This window comes from Dreissena polymorpha, chromosome 4 (assembly GCF_020536995.1).
Source record: "Dreissena polymorpha isolate Duluth1 chromosome 4, UMN_Dpol_1.0, whole genome shotgun sequence".
NCBI classification, from domain to species: domain Eukaryota; kingdom Metazoa; phylum Mollusca; class Bivalvia; order Myida; family Dreissenidae; genus Dreissena; species Dreissena polymorpha.
In genome coordinates this window covers 81,499,292-81,520,238 of record NC_068358.1, presented here as the reverse complement: position 1 = coordinate 81,520,238, position 20,947 = coordinate 81,499,292, and the positions used below count along the sequence as shown (strand labels likewise).

At 35.1% G+C, this 20,947-nt stretch overlaps 1 protein-coding gene across 14 annotated transcripts in view; it reads right to left on the bottom strand.

The window, feature by feature from the left end:
* The window catches only part of LOC127879287 (protein unc-13 homolog B-like), a 140,281-nt gene that overhangs the window by 93,054 nt on the left and 26,280 nt on the right, over positions 1-20,947 (bottom strand). For all 14 annotated transcript variants that reach the window (XM_052426051.1, XM_052426059.1, XM_052426061.1 and 11 more), the window contains 2 exons: positions 11,192-11,291; positions 4,076-4,193 (listed from right to left, as the gene is read on the bottom strand). In XM_052426051.1, the coding sequence (XP_052282011.1) occupies positions 4,076-4,193; positions 11,192-11,291 (218 nt within the window). The remainder of the gene's footprint in view (positions 1-4,075; positions 4,194-11,191; positions 11,292-20,947) is intronic.

The window sequence follows — 20,947 nt, the reverse complement described above, 5'->3', positions numbered from 1 at the left end:
GATTCTAATTGGACACAATGAATAGTAAATTTACTAGGGTAAATGAAAATGTAACTATTCAAAAGCATATATATAATTTATATGAATTGAATTATCATTTAAGTTCTTAAATGTGCGAACTATACTATGTATAATGTTACATGTACTTAAATTCAATACATTAAATAATGTGCATTGTTGTCAACATAAATCATTATTCTTTAGGTGTCGCAAAAATGACAGACAATAATATAAAAAAAGCTCTTTCCTTGCAGATTTCCTAATCCTGCCACAAATTAAGATCTGTATATTTTATATTACAACTGTCTTTCCATTATTATCTTCTAACAGTCCAAAGGTAAGCCTAGTTTTGAAATTAAAGTAAGCCACGTATCCCATGGTGCTCTTTTATACTTAGGGAGGGAGGGGGGCAACTTTACCTGTTGCTTTCACATCATTACATAAATAAAATAATTAGAAGATTCCAAATCAACATATGCTTTGAAATTTAGTTTTCAATTGAGCGAGCTTGTGCCTAACGGAGAATAAAACTGATGCTTTCAATTGAACATCAACCCCTTTTATCTGCAACAATGGGCTATAGAGTGACGTTCTAACAAACAATGCAGCATGTTTGCACTAGCTCAATACATTTGTATGCTCCAGTTGGTATCACTGCCATAAATTGGCATCTCTTTTGAGTTGATTTGTGACTTATGTAAATAGCGCCCAGTAATAAATTGTGCTACAGGCAATTGTTTCCGGTTGCTTGTATCATTTGTTTGCCAGAAAATATGTTTCCGCCACATGTTTTTTATTGCTAATTGAATTATTTTTTTCCACTTTAATTTTTTTTTAACATTGGGGACAATTTCAATGGAATAGACTCCAACTTAAACATTTTTCCAATTTAAATGCATACTCATTTTCCATTTATTAAAAGCTATTCCAAGAAAGCACCGTCAACTATTCTTTTGCTATGATAGTAGAATGTACATTGCCAGTAATTCACCTGATATTATTACCACAAAGACATATTTGAAATTCAATACTTGTAATATTTATAAAGTATTTGTCAAGTAAAAGATTAAATTAAATTAAACAAGATTAAGTGACCATGATGCTCAGGCATTAGATTTCCAAATGTGTACCAATTCATTTAGGTGCATTTAAATAACTTTGCAAGCAAACTTTAGCTGTCCCCCTTGGAGGTTTATTTCATCAAACCTTTTAATAGAAACATGTTTAGTAGGGCTGCAACGGGTACCCGAAATATCCAATGATATCGGATCCAACTTCAGATTCGTGGGTACGGATCCACCCCTGAAAATTTCGGTTCCGGATATTTATTTTCATAGTTGTATGTAACCTAGCGCTGTTTTCACAAGTATTGTTTTTTATACAGACTGGTTCTGTTCAAAAGATAAATCATACATGTAATAGTCAATATTTATTGATGAGTGACAGTCAAATAGCAGATCATTCGAGATCCTTAGGCTTTTATTGTCATTGGACATTCCATAATGAGCCCCAAAAGCAAAACTAATTCGAAATCATGGAGGATCTACAAATTACAAATGCAATTCCTGATGGCAATAAGTAAGTTTTCAATCCTTATTGTCTTTCTGAGTTGTATTAAAAACAACGGTAGTGGATCCAGTGCGGCTAGAAGGTGATTCAGGTAAATTTTGCATAATTTCGCGACCTGTCGAATTGTGTTCCTGCATAATGTATTGCCTTGAAAGCATATTTCGTCATATACTAAGTTTAAATGCTATCTTGTGATGCAAGGTGATCCCAGTGAGAGAATCTTCTCCACAGCCCGAGACCCTGTCAGTGCTCATAGGGCTTGCCTGGACCCGGGCAATGTTGATATGTTAATTTTTGTGAAAACAAACATCAAACTTATGAACAGTGAAAAGTGTATTTTAACGAGCAAACTATTAAGTGAATAAGTGTTAAGGTTTTGTTTTATTTGGACATCGCTACAATGTTAAACGAGAAATGTGGTATGTTTTTTGTTAATAAATGTTTAATGTTTTCTAGTCAAATTATACTTCTAAAACATTGATTACTTTAATTTAGACAGAAAATTCTAATTTTCTCTTATCTGAGGGATCCGGATCAGAAAAATTGCAAGAAACCATATTTGGATTCGGATTCGGATCCGAACAATTTTTTTGGATTCGTTGCAGCCCTAATGTTTAGCATGTTTGTGTTTATGAAATTGAGCACTTTTATCGTCAATATTTACCAGTATTTGCTTAAAAAAAGCGAAGTCGTAATTATCCAGGATTATCAGGTAATGGATAGCAACAGACAAAGTTAATTACTGTTTTCTTTAACAGTCATAACACAAAAATAACCTCATTTTCCACGATAAATATAAACAAACAAAACAAGACTATTGCCAAGCAATATATGTCCCCTACCGGCTCCACCATTGTCAGATTTTTTATATATATTAGTTGCCATAGCAACACACACACAGAGCGCAAACCATAAGTCCTCTCCGGTGAAACCGGTAGGAGACAATAATGTAAAGAGTGGGCATACCTCCCTCATCCAACCCTTATGGCCCTGGGGCATCAACAAAAATCCTGTGGAACAAATGTCCAATCTGCAAGATTGCCAACACATTTAACTTTTGCCTAAAAACTCTAATGTCAACAAGATGAGTTTGTCAGAAACACAATGCCCCCTCTTGCGCCGCTTTGAAGCAATAAATTTGACCTTTGACCTTGAAAGATGTTTGTGACCTTTCACCACTCAAAATGTGCAGCTCCATGAGATACACATGCATGCCAAATATAAAGTTGCTATCTTCAATATTGCAAAAGTTATGACCAAGGTTAAAGTTTAGACGCAGCTTTGAAGCCATGTATTTGACCTTTGACCTTGAAGGATGACCTTGACCTTTCACCACTCAAAATGTGCAGCTCCGTTAGATACACATGCATGCCAAATATCAAGTTGCTATCTTCAATATTGCAAAAGTTATTGCAAAACTTTAACCTTGACTTTAACCAAGGTTAAAGTTTTGGGACAGAATGACAGACAGACAGAATGACAGACAGACAGACAGACAGGCCAAAAACAATATACCCCCGATCATTTGATCCGGGGGCATAAAAACAAGCTGTTGAGCTCTGAGTGTGAACTTCATCTTTGAGGTAATTTGAGACCGGTGATATATTATATCACCTCTCTCGTATCATGTATGCAAAACTCAGTCATTTCACAGTAGTCATTTGTGGTCATAACATTATTAAATTGCATGATGAATGTCAATGTTACAGTCAGTACAAGCTGTTTTATAGCCAAGTTCGACCTTTGAGCCCTAATTGTGATCTTAACTTTTTTTGAGTTTTTTGTGTGCAAAATGCTGTTTCCTCATTTGTGGATAGAGCATGATAAATGACCAAGTCAAGAAAAGGTGTGTTGTGGCCAAATATGACCTTTCCCCCTCAGTGTGACCTTGATCTTTGAAATAGGGGGACAGGTATTACATGCGACATGTTGTCTATAATGGCCATACATTTGTGCCATGTTATTTCAAAATCCTTAAATATATGGCAAAGTTATGGCTAAGACAGGAATCATCTCCAGGATGTACAGTTGGACAGTGCAACTGCAATATGCAGCCTTCTTTGAAGAGGGGCATAAAACAGGACATAATTTTAGAGAGTTATGGAAATTTGTCAATGACCCCAAACAATGACCCTGAGTACAATTGTGAAGTTCCAATACAATACCGTTAGTAGAATCAGTAATATGGAGGCAGTGCAGGTTTACCTTAATGGGCATTACAAAGAAATTTACAATATCTATACAACACTTTATTTGCCTATGAGTTGTAAAACATACTAAAGCACTGAGATTAATGATTACCTCTACTTGAAGTTATTTTCATAGGGCACATATAGTGTGCAAAATGTAAGTTTACAAAAATTAAATTAGGTATGATGTATGTTTTGTTTATACTATATTTACCATTAAATTTAGTATTTTCACAAATCATGATATATATTGACTGCTTAATTATAAAGTTTGTGATTTTGTTTCTACAAAAGCCTGATCTCCATATACACCCTACCTGGTTTGAGAAGTGGACAGTGCGCAGAGGAAGCCAGTGCAGGCCTATCAGCTTGTCCCAGAGCATCCCCTTGTTCCACACCTCCACTATCATGCCCGTGTCCAGTCGGTCTGTCTCACTACAATGCAACAAGTCCAATATAGCGCTGAAAAGGGTAGTTCATGATTTAAGAGTTATTTTAGTCTAAACCAATTTATTTAAGTTTGATTGCATCAAATGCCATAGGCTGATGGAGACAATGTCCAGTCTGTTTCCTAGAAGAACTAGCTCTAGGTGTCTAGAAATATCATAATGAAACTCATAGAGCAACAAGCATGCATTAGGAACTCTTGATATGGTCCTTTGTTGGACACCATATTGACTAAACAATTGCAAACTATGATTTTGGGTCAAACATGTATCAAGGTTTAAGATTATTTTTGGTTGAACTTCACTTTTCTGGCAAAGAGCTTCAAATGTTTAGTTTGTGATCAAACTTAGTTTTTGAAATATAACTTCAGTATGGTACTAAGTTATTAAACTAATTTTTGTCTTATCGAGGAAGTGAAAATATTTAAATATTCACTTGCACACAGAAAAGCTGATTGCAAAATTCTACTTTTCCACATGGACATATCACTTGACATGCCCTATACTAGAGAGATTTTATGATATAATACACACATTTAATATCATTAAATCTGAACCAAACAGAAGTTCACTTAAAAGCAGTAAAACATAAATAAGAACAATAATAACCCTGTAAAAAGCCTGATTTATATTCATATATATCTGTCTAGACGACTACACAAAGTCCATAAATTTTCTTAAGTAGGCATTCATGATAAAAGCAAAAATCTGCGGCCAGCAATGTCACCCGCAATGTGTCACTACTGGGAAAGCAGCACTACTGATAATGGCTATTTCAATACAAACACGGAAGCTCCCCGTTTCCCATTAGGCAACTAAAACAGCTCTATTGTCTCGTAATCATTGTCTCGCTTATTGATTGCCACAGTGAGAGATAGCCACAGCAGAAATATGGAAGCAGCACTGGGATAATAACATTTACATACTACAAGACTTTTGGTATACAATTTGTGATACTCTCCCAGTTTCTTCAAGATTTAAGCTTCTGTATGGGTAATAACATTTACACATAGGGCTCATACAATATGTATTAGTGAAGCAATGCCCTTCGAAGTTTAAGGTTCTTATATATATACTACCTCATCAACTCAATCAAGGGTCCATTACGTTATTGAAAACAATTAGGGAACAAGAATTCTGTGGCTACAAAATTATGTCAATATATGGGGTAGATAAACTTCTGAGTTCTGACCATATTGTACACGCAGGCTTTATACATCAACTTTGCACAGGAAATACACAGTTTAAGCAGTGTCCGACAAATTTCTTATTTTTCAGGTAGCCCACTGGGCTACCAATAAAAATATTTGGTAGCCCATAAAATTTTCCTACAAAATGATAAGAGGCAGGTTTTCAACTTTATTTTATTTCTTCATTTACATATACATAATATGTATACATACATATACATAAAACAGCAAGTAGTCTGATGTACATGTAGTCAATATCGTAAATTAATGTTACAGTACAGGCACCGTGTACTTACATGTAAATGTACCAAAGAAAATCATATACTACATGTAGATATTACATGTATGTGCACATGTATGTGTACTTAAATTCGGACAGCACGTTAAGTCGTAAACGTAAATAAAGCGTTTAGATGATCAAAACGATTGACTCGTATGGTGTTAATCAATTCAATTGCCTTTTTTAACAACAAATACCGAGTTTCAAGAAATCAAGAGTATTAAAGCATTTATTTACTTGTGGCCGACTTTAAGTACTGTCCGAATTTACGTATTGCATCCGTATGTTACGACACTTGTGTGCAGTCAGTATACAATACAATAATTGTTTCAATAATAAAGGAACTCGTGTTAACATGATATTTTATTAAAGGGATCTTTTCACGCTTTGGTAAATTGACAAAATTGAAAAAAGTTGTTTCAGATTCGCAAATTTTCGTTTTAGTTATGATATTTGTGAGGAAACAGTAATACTGAACATTTACCATGGTCTAATATAGCCATTATATGCATCTTTTGACGATTTTAAAACCTATAAATTATAAAGCGTTGCAACGCGAAACGATTGAATAATTTGGAGAGTTCTGTTTTTGTCGTTAAATTTTGTGAAACTACGAAGATTGCTTATATAATGTATAAAATACTTCAAGTATATGTACTCGGCTGAATAGCTCAGTAGGCTAGAGCGTTTTTACTTCAGGACTCTGGCAGGACTCCAGGGGTCACTGGTTCGAAACCTGGTCCGGGCAATGTTCTTTTCCTTTTTTTTAATTTTATTCTTGATTTTTTACTGGAGCTTTTACGATCCAATGTTTACATTTATCGATATAAAGCATTTAATGAATAAGTTAAAAAATGCCAAAATCTGTGAAAAGGCCCCTTTAAGAGAAAATGACAATGCCAAATAATTCGCGATATATTCCGGTACTTTAGTTAAAATTCACAACGAAACTTTTAACGGAAATTAAATGATCTCAATGTTGTACCCGCTACGAAATTTTTTATTTACAAATATATACACCCACGCCAATTTTTCGCACGCTTTTTACCAGGACAAAGAAATTCATTTCTTAAATGTAGAATTTTGTAACCTAAAATAGCTGTACACAACGCGTGCAAACCGTGGCAGGTTATTTATGCATGTTGCAATACAACGGTCCTGATTGGGAGCTTATTTCATCATATCTTTAAATAGAACCATATGCCGAAATTCATTTGACACTTTAGACAATTTCAAACGTTTGTGTTTATGACTCTTATTGTCTATATTACCCACCCATAATTTGGTTTTAAAAATATAAATCGGGTATATATGGGATTATTGATAAACAGTCGATTAATCCAATTATTAATTGACAATGCAAACTAATTAGCAGGTGTTAACCGCGTTCACAAAGTTGTCATTAATATTCATTTTCGGTTTCGTTACCGTTTTGAAGAATCCGCTATTGTTTTGATTTATTTCATGTTTGGCGTCCTTCGATATTTAACGACATCAAAAACGTTGTCGCTATTACTCATTGTTGCGGTAAACAAAGAATTCCAAACTGCGAAATGATGTTGCATCATGTGCGCCAACTATCCAACCGGCTCTCATTATATTATTAGAAGACGACAAATGTTGATTCTGATTGGATGATTAAAATACACTGTTACTGTTTAAGACATTACCGCAAGTGATCGATGACTGATTAGATAATTGATTGCACTTTGTTATCGGATTATAAGCAATACACAGTGTACAAACACATGGTCAGCGTGTTTATTCTACGTATGTCTGTCAATAAACCGGGCTACCGCTCTTATAGATTTATAGTAGCCCGGCGGGCGTCAGCTGGAAAATTTCAGTAGCCCGATGAAAAATTTCGGTAGCCCCCGGGCTCCGGGCAATGGATTTGTCAGACACTGGTTTAAGCATATTAGTAGAGTTATTATTGGTATACTATATAATAATACACTAGAACATTAAACTAGAACAGTCATTGAAAATGACAAATACCTCCGCAATGGCTCACTTCTAGCAAGAGCAAAACTTGGGTATTAGTATAATTAATCTAAACATTTGGCAAAATCTTTTATTTTACAAAGTATAAACAACACTCCTTTAAAGTTTCAGTTTTCAATCAAATCAATGCAAAAGATCCAACAACCTGATAATTCTGGCTTGCTGCTATTCCATATTACAATGATTAATACCAGACTAAAAGAACTATTGATGCTATTGTAGCCCTGTAAATTCATTTGCATGTTGCAGATTACATTATTTATAACGAAATTGTGCCACGCAGATAAAATACTGTGGCAATTAAATGGGTGCATGAGGAAAAACGGTACTTCACAAAGTCATGTTTCAATAAGAAATAAGGACATCAACTGATTACATTGATTGACACTCTAACTAAAATGACAGCATTCAAGATAGGATCAATCATAACTAGAGCTTTGTCACAGATGTGACGAATACCCCCACATGCCGCATTGACACAGAATATTTTGCATGTTGTCTTCACAAAAAACAACGGACACCATGCTCAATGTTTGAAACGCACTAAGTGACCTAGTTTTTGACCTGCCATGAACCATGTTCGAACTTGACCTACACATCATCTCGATACAACTTTTGATCAAGTGTGGTGAATATCGGATGAAAATTACTTGAATTAGAGAGCAGACACCATACTGAATGTGTAAAACGTACTAAGTGACCCAGTGACCTAGTTTTTGACCAGGCATGACCCATATTCGAACTTGACCTAGACATCATCTAGATATAACTTCTGACCAAGTTTGGTGAAGATCGGATGAAAACTACTTGAATTAGAGAGTGAACAGCATGCTCAATGTTTAAAACGCACTAAGTGACCCCGTGACCTAGTTTTTGACCTGCCATGACCCATGTTCGAACTTGGCCTAGACATCATCTAGATACAACTTCTGACCAAGTTTGGTGAAGCTCTGATGAGAACTACTTGAATTAGAGAGCGGACAACATGCTCAATGTTTAAAACGCACTAAGTGACCCCGTGACCTAGTTTTTGACCCGGCAAGGCCCATGTTCGAACTTGGCCTAGACATCATCTAGATACAACTTCTGACCAAGTTTGGTGAAGATCGGATTAAAACTACTTGAATTAGAGAGCGGACAACATGCTGAATGTTTAAAACGCACTAAGTGACCCCGTGACATAGTTTTTGACCCGGCAAGGCCCATGTTCGAACTTGGCCTAGACATCATCTAGATACAACTTCTGACCAAGTTTGGTGAAGATCGGATAAAAACTACTTAAATTAGAAAGCGGAAACTTAATACAGACGGACAGACAGAAAGACCGACCGACAAGTTCACTCCTATATACAAACGAAGTTTAGGGGGCTAAACTTCGTTTGTAGGGGGTATAATAAACTATAAATGGAATAAGTACATGTAACTCATTTTGTAAAGTTGTATGAAAATAACTTTAAATGCCTAACTTTTTTAGTGATTTTTGTTTACATTCAAAATTTTATGATCATTGGTAGTTTTCTGGAGCTAATTTTTTAGAACAGCCATTTTATGTTCAATTAAAAACCAAACAAAAAAACAAGGTCTGCACCAGTGTTATTTATTTTTTATTGGCCAGTGAAAAACGTAACTAACATGAACATTTGGTTCACTTAACAAAAATACATATCAAATACATAATTGAGCATGTAAGTATGAAAACCTTTGAAATAAATGATAAACATCTGTAGATAATGATGTGTCTCATTCCCCTAAATTGGTCTACATAATGGCTATTTGACATGTTTTGAAGACAATAAACTTGTTAACCATATTAACAGTCCTGTAAAACAGAAAATACTTTATTTATCACATGACTGAAAAAGACAAAAAACATATAAACACATTTGACCAATGTAACACATCATAATAAATATTATTTTATTGCCCGAAAAATCCTGCCTTAAAGTAAATTTCTGTTGAATGCCGAAGAGCCACATATACATGTACACCTTATATATGTAATGGGACGTAAGTTATTTCCAGTTATGTACAGTTATTTCCAGTAACAAAATACATCAATAATAACATTTTTTGTTAACATGACTTATCACGCCATGGATTTCGTATTGTTTGTCTTCATAAACGGTCAGATCAATTCACAAATAAAAGAGTCTAAGACGCAGACTTAATATAAATGCATACTAAGGAAGGGCTCTGTTTACAATATCTATGGAAAGATCAAAATGGGATGATTATGCATCACAGGGTAGACACATTAAAACATCAATATGGAAATGAATCATGTAAGACCATTTTCTTCAAGATAAGTTTAGACTCTATGAAGGCACAATAAAATGCCAGATTGCTTCCAGGCAAACTACAGCCAGTTGTTACAAAGAGCAAGTCTGGTGGCGACATGTCCCCTAAGACTGCTTATACAAGCATGGCAGTCAGTATTGATATGTCTTTTGCAGCTGACCAGTTTATGACCCAGTCATTAACTTTGGATTATAAGAACTATGAATATTAAAGGCAGACTTCAGTTACATGTACAATACCAGGCAACAGAAAATCTGACCTTTTGCAGGACCTACCACACATTGGTTCTTTTTATAGAATATGAATGTTTATGGAGACGTGTTGGAAACTTATCACACTATCATTTCAATTCCCTGGGGCTTTCACATACATATATGGTTCATTAAAAAGAAACTAGACATTTGTGTGAAAAAGTATTCCCAGCAAAAATGTTTTTAAGCAATTTTGTGCAAACGAAGCTACCTGAGACTGTGAAACCTAGCATAACTTTATAGCACACAATGGTAGGGCCTTTTTGCCAAAAACATTTCTCATACAGTAACACATGTAGGAGGCAAATTTTTCAATAGATAGGTCCAGGTAATTCTCCATGTCGATTTTACACCTGTCATCAGCTAACATTACTGATTTTTTACCATTAGTCTCAAAACGTAAACTAACCACTAAACACATAATTTCCAAATGAGATAACTGGATAATATTGCTGATTTACTTAACTATCATTGATATTTTGTGGAAGCATCTTGTACTTTAAGGTTTTGGCAGAAAAAGGACTGAGACAAGGAAGTCACATGGTATCAATGACCTAAACATTTTAGCAAACTTTCACGAAAAATCCTGTTTTAAAAGAAGACTTATAGGGCAGACCAAAAGAAGGCTCAAGGCTTTAACCTTAAAGAAGATCTTGACCTAAGGCCTTCTCTTAATGGTGTCAATGCCCTCAACATTTAAGGAAAGTTCCATTTAAGTGTATAGGAAATATGGAGTGGAAACAAGACGATTACAGACAAACTGATGGACTGACCCAAGATGAACTGACAGGCATGCATATAAAGCTCCCTCCTACTGCTTTGCAGCAGGGGATTACAAACTAGTACACATATATTATAATACAATAATTACTTACATATAATCTAAGATAACAATGAAGTCATCCAGGTTAGCATCTTGCTGGACAAACTGAGTGTACAACTGTATGTAAATAGAAATACTTACAACATAAAGTCCTGTTCCCAACATGGGTTGTTTCCCTTGACAAGGATCGTTGTTGATTTGACATTCTGGAGTTTCAGTACTACGTAGGTATTAAAACGCTCTGCAATTCAATAGACAATATAAATTGATAATAAGAATACTTCAATAACCACAAACAAAGTTGTTAACAACCTTTTCATGACTTTTAATAAAGTTAAGGTCAAGTTATTTTCTGTTCATTCTGAATGTGATAGAATAATGAAGGCTGTCATTATAAGGTGTATATCAGGTTCTTAAAGTTGCATTGGAAACATGTACAGATTAAACAAAATCTAACTTATTTAAAGAAAAAACAAAAGGAAATACTACACCAATGAAATTGCCATCCACAAAAAGTAATATCAAGCAATAAATGTACACCCATTCTAAAGTACACATTAAATTCACAAATAAAATCTTATTTCTGCATTTGTTAACCTAAGTCATGTTCAAGATTGTCTTACTGATGCATACGTTTGATGAAAATACAACATTAAAGTTAAACAAGAAACCTGACAAGGCCACTAAACCACATCCTCAACATTTTGGTTATTAATTTATTAATAATAATTCCAAGTTGAGTTGACAAGTAAGCTTAGAATCCTACAAAACCAACTTCACAACAGTTTAGTTATGAATTCAATTTAAATACATGTAGTTGGGTAATCCAAAGCTTAGTTTGTTTTTTATTAAGTAACCTTGACCTTGAATTGACCAAAGTCCAAATACCATCACAAGCTAGGTTTCAACCCTCTACCACTTACACATTTATTTTGATGGGTTTGTAGTCCCTTAGAAAGTTATAATTAATTGAAGACCTTTCTTACTAGATTCAAGATTTAAAGGCTTCATCTCCAAACCTTAGATACTGATGAGCAGCAAACAGCATACAACCTGAACATACTGCGAGTTACTCGCAGGCTGTTCTGGTTTTATGCTGTTTGCACATAGCAATTTTCACTTTGCCTCTGAGTGGGAAGGGTTAAAGTAAGCTTGCAATATCCACAGTTAAATTAAGATCTGTGCATGCAGACAAAAGTTATTGGCCAGAAACCATTTGTTTGCTGTTGTTTTTTTTCAATTTTTGTTGCTATGACTATGATCCACAGAGCTTTAACGCTTTCAGTGCAGGAACCGAATTGTGAAGGCCTTTGCAAACAGTTTGGATCCTGATGAGATGCCACAGAACGTGGCGTCTCATCAGGATCCAAACTGTTTGCTATTCTGATAGTATTCTTTGAAAAAAATCGAAGAAAATGCTAATTTCAGAAATTCAGCAGACCACATTTTAGCAGAAGACAAAATTACCCAGCATGCAAAGGGTTAAATGCAATGCCAAGCTAGGTCTTCATGCAAGCTATATTTGTACCTACACAAAGCAATACACCATCCAAAGTCAAGTTAATAAGCAGAAGAATTTTTATTTAGAGTTACCAGACCTTAATGGGACTAGCCCCAATTATAATCCCAAGCTAGGTTTCCATGCAGACTTATGTAATTAACTGCAAGCAATCTCTTAGACAGAGCCTGCCCGCTGAACAACTGTGTGCCATTCCTCAATCTAATAATTAGATTGGTCAGGAAAAAATTAAGTTATAGACCAGAAACCATCTGTTTGGGTAACAAAGACTTTCTGCAAATTAAGGCAACAAAATCGACCTTTGTTTATGTAACTTACCTAAACCATTATACATTCCTATAAATACTTATACTTAAGTTATTTTTTTCAAACATGTTCAATAACAAAACATAACTAGAGCCTTGTCACAGACGTGATGAATACCCCCACATGCCGCATTGACACATAATATTTGCACGTGGTCTTCACAAAAATCAGCAGACACCATGCTCAATTTTTAAAACGCACTAAGTGACCCCGTGACCTATTTTTTGACCCAGAAAGGCCCATGTTCTAACTTGGCCTTAAGATCATCTCCATAAAACTTCTGACCAAGTTTGGTGAAGATCGGATGTAAACTACTTGAATCAGAGAGCGGACACCATGCTGAATGTTAAAAAACGCACTAAGTGACCCCGTGACCTAGCTTTAGGCCCGGAATGGCCCATGTTCAAACTTGTCCTAGAGATCATTTAGATAAAACTTGTGACCAAGTTTGGTGAGGATTGGATGAAAACTACTTGAATTAGAGAGCGGACAACATGGTGAGGTTTAAAATGCACTAACATACCCCGTGACCTAGTTTTTTACCCGGAATGACCCATATTCAAACTTGACCTAGACATCATCTAGATACAACTTCTGACCCAGTTTGCTGAAGATTGGATGAAAACTACTTGAATTAGAGAGCGGACAACATTGTGATGTTTAAAACGCCCTTAGTGACCCCGTGACCTTGTTTTTGACCCAGCATGACCCATATTCAAACTTGGTCTAGACATTATCAAGATACAACTTCTGACCAATTTTGTTGAAGATTGGATAAAAACTACTTGAATTAGAGAGCGGACAACATGGTGAGGTTTAAAACACACTAAGTGACTCCGTGACCTAGTTTTTGACAATGCATGGCCCATGTTCGAACTTGACCTACACATCATCTAGTTACAACTTCTGCCCAAGTGAGGTGAAGATCGGATTTAAACTTCTTGAAATAGTGAGCGGACACCATGCTCAATGTGTAAAACGTACTAAGTGACCCCGTGACCTAGTTTTTGACCCGGCAAGGCCCATGTTCGAACTTGGCCTTAAGATCATCTAGATAAAACTTCTGACAAAGTCTGGTGAAGATCGGATGAAAACTACTTGAATTAGAGAGCCAACAACATGCTGAATGTTTAAAACGCACTAAGTGAACCCGTGACCTAGTTTTTGACCCGGCAAGGCCCATGTTGGAACATGGCCTTAAGATCATCTAGATACAACTTCTGACCAAGTTTGGTGAAGATCGGATGAAAACTACTTGAAATAGAGAGCGGACACTGAATACGGACCGACGGACAGACCGACAGACAAACAGACAAGCTCACTCCTATATACCCCCCTAAACTTCGTTTTTGGGGGTATAATTAACATTATGTCATACATAGCAAAGTCAGAATTTTATTATATTTTCAACTGCTGAAAACTATTTTAACATGCTCATGTGTTACTACAATATCAAACAACAAGCGTGTCTGCAAGCACATTAACAAAGAAAAAAGTGTGACATCATGCAAAAAGGCCTAACAAACATTGTATATATGTGTCACCAATAACATAAAAACAACATACACAAACAAGTGATTGATGTGCCACAATAACATAACTAGAAATGGTGCGGCAGAGGCTGACGCGTATCCCCATGTCGCATGTTTGACCCAGGGGCGCCCCATGGTTGGTAATGGGTCCATGCATAGTTGAGATTGACCGTATTGTCATAAGAGAAGTTCAGTATCAATTAGAAGTGAATCGGTGTAAAAATGAAGAAATTATAGTAAAAGACAATCTTGGGTGGGTGTGGCCTATTATGGGCGGGGCGCCCCAAGGTTGGTAAAGGGGCTATACATAGTTGAGATTGACCTTATTGTCATAAGAGATGTTCAGTATCAATTTGAAGTAAATCGGTGTAGAAATTAAGAAATTATAGTAAAAGACAATTTTGGGTGGGTGTGGCCTATTGTGGACGGGGCGCCCCAGGGTTGGTAATGGCGCCATGCATAGTTGAGATTGACTGTATTGTCATACGAGATATTCAGTATTAATTTGAAGTAAATCGGTGTAGAAATGAAGAAATTATAGTAAAAGGCAATTTTCGGTGAGCGGGGCACCCCAGGGTTGGTAATGGCGCCATGCATAGATGAGATTGACCATATTGTCATAAAAGAGGTTCAGTATCAATTTGAAGTGAATCGGTGTAGAAATGAAGAAATTATGTTATGTGTACCATGCCATTAGGCGTGCATCATTCTCTTATCCATAGATATACTCATACTAAGTTTCATAGAAATCCGCTAAAGCACTTCCAAGATATGGCTCCGGACACAAAAGTGCCAGACAGACGGACAAAAGACGGACGGAAGGACGGACGGACAACGCCATAACAATATCCCTCCGCCTATGGCCGAGGATAATAACCAATAAGAAGAAATACGGTCATAATTAAATCCAGACTGATAAAATTACAATCAGTAATCTCTGACATTATCCGATATGTATCCTACAAGAAACAGAAACATTTACTATAATTTGCCATAACTGACTACTGTGAAACCATTATTAATTGTCAGGCATTAATTTTCAAAAATTTCGTCAGTCGACCGATCGGCGAATTTAAGATCCTAACGAACAATCATGCTCTATGTTTGAACAAAAAAAAACACTAAGTTGAACAATATTTAAAAAATTTACCGTAGACATGAGGCATTAAATTCCAACATAATCCATGCACACATTCACTGCTGTTTCGTAATCAAGATTAATCCGGTTTTGACACAAAGGGATGTAGATTACACAAGGTACTTAACTGACACGTTACACTGCTTTAAAACGCGTGTGCAGTACAGCTGTATCGAATGCGTTGACTTCGTTTATGTAGAATGGTAATGAATTAGCGCTAATTGTTTATAACTTTATTACCCATTAGGTGCATTGTGTTTTTCAGGGGTGTTGCATATTAGCCATCACACAGCGAATGCCGATGAAAGACAATAAACCAAATGAAAAGATGACGATGTGTGATCAACATGCGTATTTATCACAAATTAATAAAGAATATTTTAATTGCTGTTTGATTGTTTGCGTTTAACCACACTTATTACTATTTTATATGTATCAATTTATTTATTTTTAAATTATTGACATTATTGATTTATATACCGGTAGTTTACTTTTTAAGAACAAACACACACATGGAGTTTATAATTTTAATGTTGATATCAGGATAAAAAGTGACATTTGAGACCAATTACTGTTCTTAAAATTATCAAAATTGTACGCTTGAAACTTTATTGAAAAGTGACAAAATAATTTCCTAACACTAGTTAATACCCATATTGTTCGCACCTTCCCTAATTGGTGCCGATAAAGGTACGATTGATATCAGTATGGCAATGATAATAATAAAATAAGACTTATTGGCAATTGGCTTCGTTGTTAAAAACACTCGTTAACGGTTATTCGATCCCACTTGTCCGCTGATCATAAAAATGAACGTGTGAATGGCATACATTAAGAGGGTCCATTACTGTCCCTTGATAACAAAAGACTAGTTAATTGGCATGTGACAAACAGGCCCCACCTCCTGCAGTGATTCTCAAGTGTGTTCCCGCATTCTTACCACGATTTTTCGCAACTGCAATTGATCGCGAATATGTATTACACACAAATCGGATATTGACTGACGCATTTTTTTAAAATTCAAAATCAGAAATCGGCGAATTTAAGTGCTGACGAAATCGTCATTTTTATAAAAATGACGAAATTTTGTGCTGTCGAAAATAATGGTTTCACAGTATAACCAGGAAAGAGTTTACACAGAATCGATACCAATTTATACTTATAATGGCTTTACTATTTAACACATTTATGGCACTAATATTTACCAAAGTTTCCCAATTGCATTGATTAGAGACCAAATTACAAACAGAATGATGATTTCTGGGAAACTGAGTCATTGAAACCTTTACATAATTTAAGTGCCAAACATAGAATAGAATGGCTATTAAACAATCCTCCAATGTTTGTTTCACTATTTCAAATGGATCAGGGTTATCATATCTCACAGGCTCCAATGATGTAGAATCCTAGTCAATATCCCACCATTTGAAAACCAAACATCAAAGGATTCAACTAGAAATGTATCTGTAGTATAATGATGACCCAGTATTCCACTTCTGTCTCATATATCCAGGTACACTGTATGTTTGAACAAAATTTACACAAAATATGGATTTTTGCGCATACAGTACAATTGATTGTAACAATTTGATATTTCTATTAAATACTTTTGTTTTGAAACTCACCTTTCTATGAACCACAGATCTTTTTATACTAAAAGACAATGTGAAAAGAATATGAAGTTGGATAATCAAAGGACTAAACAAAAATGGCTTGAGGCTAGTGTATATGTATGCATGTAAAGCAAAAAAGACTGCAGCTATTCCAAACATCTGTTGCAACAAACAACCAGTAAATAATGACATGTGACATATACAACTAAATGTAAATAATGAAATTAGGCGTAAACAACAATCAGTAAATAATGGAATTGACATATGTTTTACACTTTTTTATCTTTAGTCTTAATTCAGTCAAACACATGCAATACACCTGTATACATATATGAGGTTATCCTATTTATTTTTCAATCAATAGAAATAAAGATTGATTACACCTTTAGAGTATAAATACATATTACTTACAGTTCTGGGAAAACAATACCTTTTGATCAAAACTTAAACCCATTCAAGTTGGCAGACAACGCCTTGGACAAAGCGTAAGCTAAGGAAGTCTTGAAGCTTTTCATGTTCACCTTTGGATGGATCGATCTAATTATTACAGAGTTAATATTGTTCTGGAGTGTCAATCGTCCCAAATTTGAAATCCAGAAAATTAAGCGGAGAGTCTGAGCCGTAGGATAGTGGATTAGAGGGCAGAGCCCCCCGAGCCCTAGCTTATTGTTATTTTGTGTAGTCTTTCTAGGTGCAGTTTCTGGTGAGTACAGTGTGTAATATTATCAACCAGACCATCCGTAACATCGCATGTGTATTCGTCATTCTATAAAAATGTTATAAAGAACGTCGAAAATGAATTAAAAACGACGAACCATACCATACCCGAAAACAACTATCTGAAAACATGTGGAGATACGCACATGATATAAAATATGCATATATTGTCCGGAATGCCGACAAGGCTATAACAATATTCGTTCCCAAAAGATCGAGCAGTCAAAGAATTTGTCCCTACCCCCAACCACCCTTACATAACTTCATCGCATTTACATTCATCTCAAAATCCTGGACGACTCAAATCCGGATTTCTGTAATAATCTGGATAATTGACACCCCTGATTGCTGTTAATTGACAAATGGTTTTGCTTCATGTTTGAACGTAACATTGAAGGAATCAAATTTGTTTTCATTATATTATTTTTAATAGCTTCAGGGCAATACAATTAAAACTGTATTGCAAATACATGTATCATGGGTTACCAAGAGCTTTGTCCAGATTTTTCTGACAGTTTTCACTATTTCTGTAACCATAGCAACCACAAAATCATGTACATATTCCCAATATGACCCTCTATCGACATGCTGAGTTTTATCTACCACGAATGAGCAATTTTTCAGTTTTCAGCAGGATCCAGACTTTGTGGACAGTCTTTATATCCATCTTAACTTTTGTGAACACATTTTTGTCATGCACAAAATCTGAAATAAGTTGCATATTTCCCAATTAAATGGCTCTCTGTCAACATACCAAGTTTCATCAAATATGTTTAAATATTTTTGTGTCATGGAAGGATCCAGATTCGGACAGACAGACAGACAGACAGACAGACAGATGGACACACCAGGAGTAAACTTAAAGTTTCACCCGCTAGTTGACTAATAAAGTTGTTAAAAGATAACTTAAACATTCTTAAAAACCAAAATATGGCTTTATATCCTCAATTTGGTACCCATGCAGTTTCCGCTTCAAGCGCAAACCAATTTTCTTTTATCAGACAGATAGTGCCAATGAGTGGACTGTCAACTCGCTTTTCTCTACATTTCATCAGCTCTTATTCAATAAGTGACTAGAAACCGCCCTGATAATGTCATATATGGCACTTTCATCAGCTTGCTTTTGTAAGAAAATAATTATGTTAGTGCGGGTGGTCCCTCCTTAAATGTAAGGCTAGTTGCAATATTTGGCTGGAATAATTAAGTCATCTCACTGACCTTCAACCAATTTCTTACAATAATTTTTGGTTTGTCAATCTAAGTTACTGTAGAAATACATTTAATGAAGATTATTAAACATGTCTAAATTACATCCCACAAGATTGCATTTCAATTTCTCTTCTTACAAACATGTTTCTTGTTTGCTATTGAACAAGATACATGTACAAAGAATAGTTTTTTATCCTCCCATTAGCATTACAAACCAAATGGGCACCACTCAACATTTTAACTAACCAAGAAAATAATATAAATATATATATATATATATACATGTATATATATATATATATATATATATATATATATATATATATATATATATATATATATATATATATATATATATATATATATATATATATATATATATATATATATATATGTGTTAACTTTTGCAAGGGGTTTCAGCGGCCATTTCTTTTTAAAGCAAACTGTTACTGACAGGAAGATAAGGGCCATGAAATGACCACTATAGCTCACCATTGAGAATTTTATAACGCTCAGGTGAGCTAAAGTCATGAGACAGTCTCTGGGAAAATCTGTGTTTAAGTGAATAAAGTGTTGTCCGAGATAAGCCTTCAAAGTTTGCACAGGCTAATCAGGGACGACACTTTCCGCTTTTACGGAAAAATCGTATGAATGATGTCTTTTCTAAATAACAATCCAGTTTAATAGGAAGGTGCTGCCTCAGGTAAGCCAATGCAGACTACACAGGCTACTCTCAGACAACACTTTATGCACATGTATTAAGGTTTTCTAAAAGTGTGACAAAATGTTATGATTGTCCAACCTTCTAATATATAGCTCATAAGCATGAGTAGGAGAAGGGAAACACACAATATTTTAATGAAGCTCTTGACATAGATCCCAATTTACCATGTATAAACCTCCAATAAACAGCTACATACAAAAGTATAGAAACATTATGTAATTTCAATGGTAATTGACAAGTGCCAGTTCAAGTGAGAATGGAAACATCACAATTGCATAAATATTTAAGTACTAGACCATCAATTCTGTTTTCTTTATTTCTCTTTATTATACTCTATTTTCCTACATCTACCGTCTCCCCACATTGACTGTCATAGCTGACAAGAGCATCTGTGTAAGATATATGGCGATAAATGAGGCAAATCCCATTCAATTATCCACTCCCCATAATGTGCGCTTTAAATGTCAAACACAGACAATAATACACCAGCTAATTGGTCAATTATTCATTTTTTTATGAACATTAGATGAACATTTCAGAAGCTAATATTTGGAATAAGCATGAAGAGCCAGGAATTGAAGGTTTAAAAAAATTTACAGTACTATTTCAAACTATTAATTTTAAATTTTAAACTGATTCAAAAGTCTGGCTGAAAGAAAATTTCAATAATCGCTACCACTTATTTGTCAGTTTTAAATTACTTTATCTACAGTCAAATTTTTGTTGTTTAATTAGAAAAAATGAAATAAGAATTTAATAACAAGCAATTGCTCAGGGATCACAAATTCACACCATACTTGGTAAGCTTTCTGTGGGCTCTACCCAGGAACTAAGCAGGAATCGGTTGAAAAGCCCCATGCTTTCCACACACGCCAGCTAAAATCAATGGCTTTAACTCTTTCAGTGCTGGAACCGAATTTTGAAGGCCTTTGCAAACAGTTTGGATCCAGATGAGACGCCACTGAACGTGGCGTCTCATCAGGATCCAAACAGTTTGCTATTTTGATAGTATTCTTTGAAAAAAAATCGAAGAAAATGCTAATTTTAGGAATTCAGCAGACGACATTTTAGCAGACGACAAATTTCCCAGCATGCAAAGGGTTAAACTAAATTTAAACTTACACTGAGGACTTCAATAT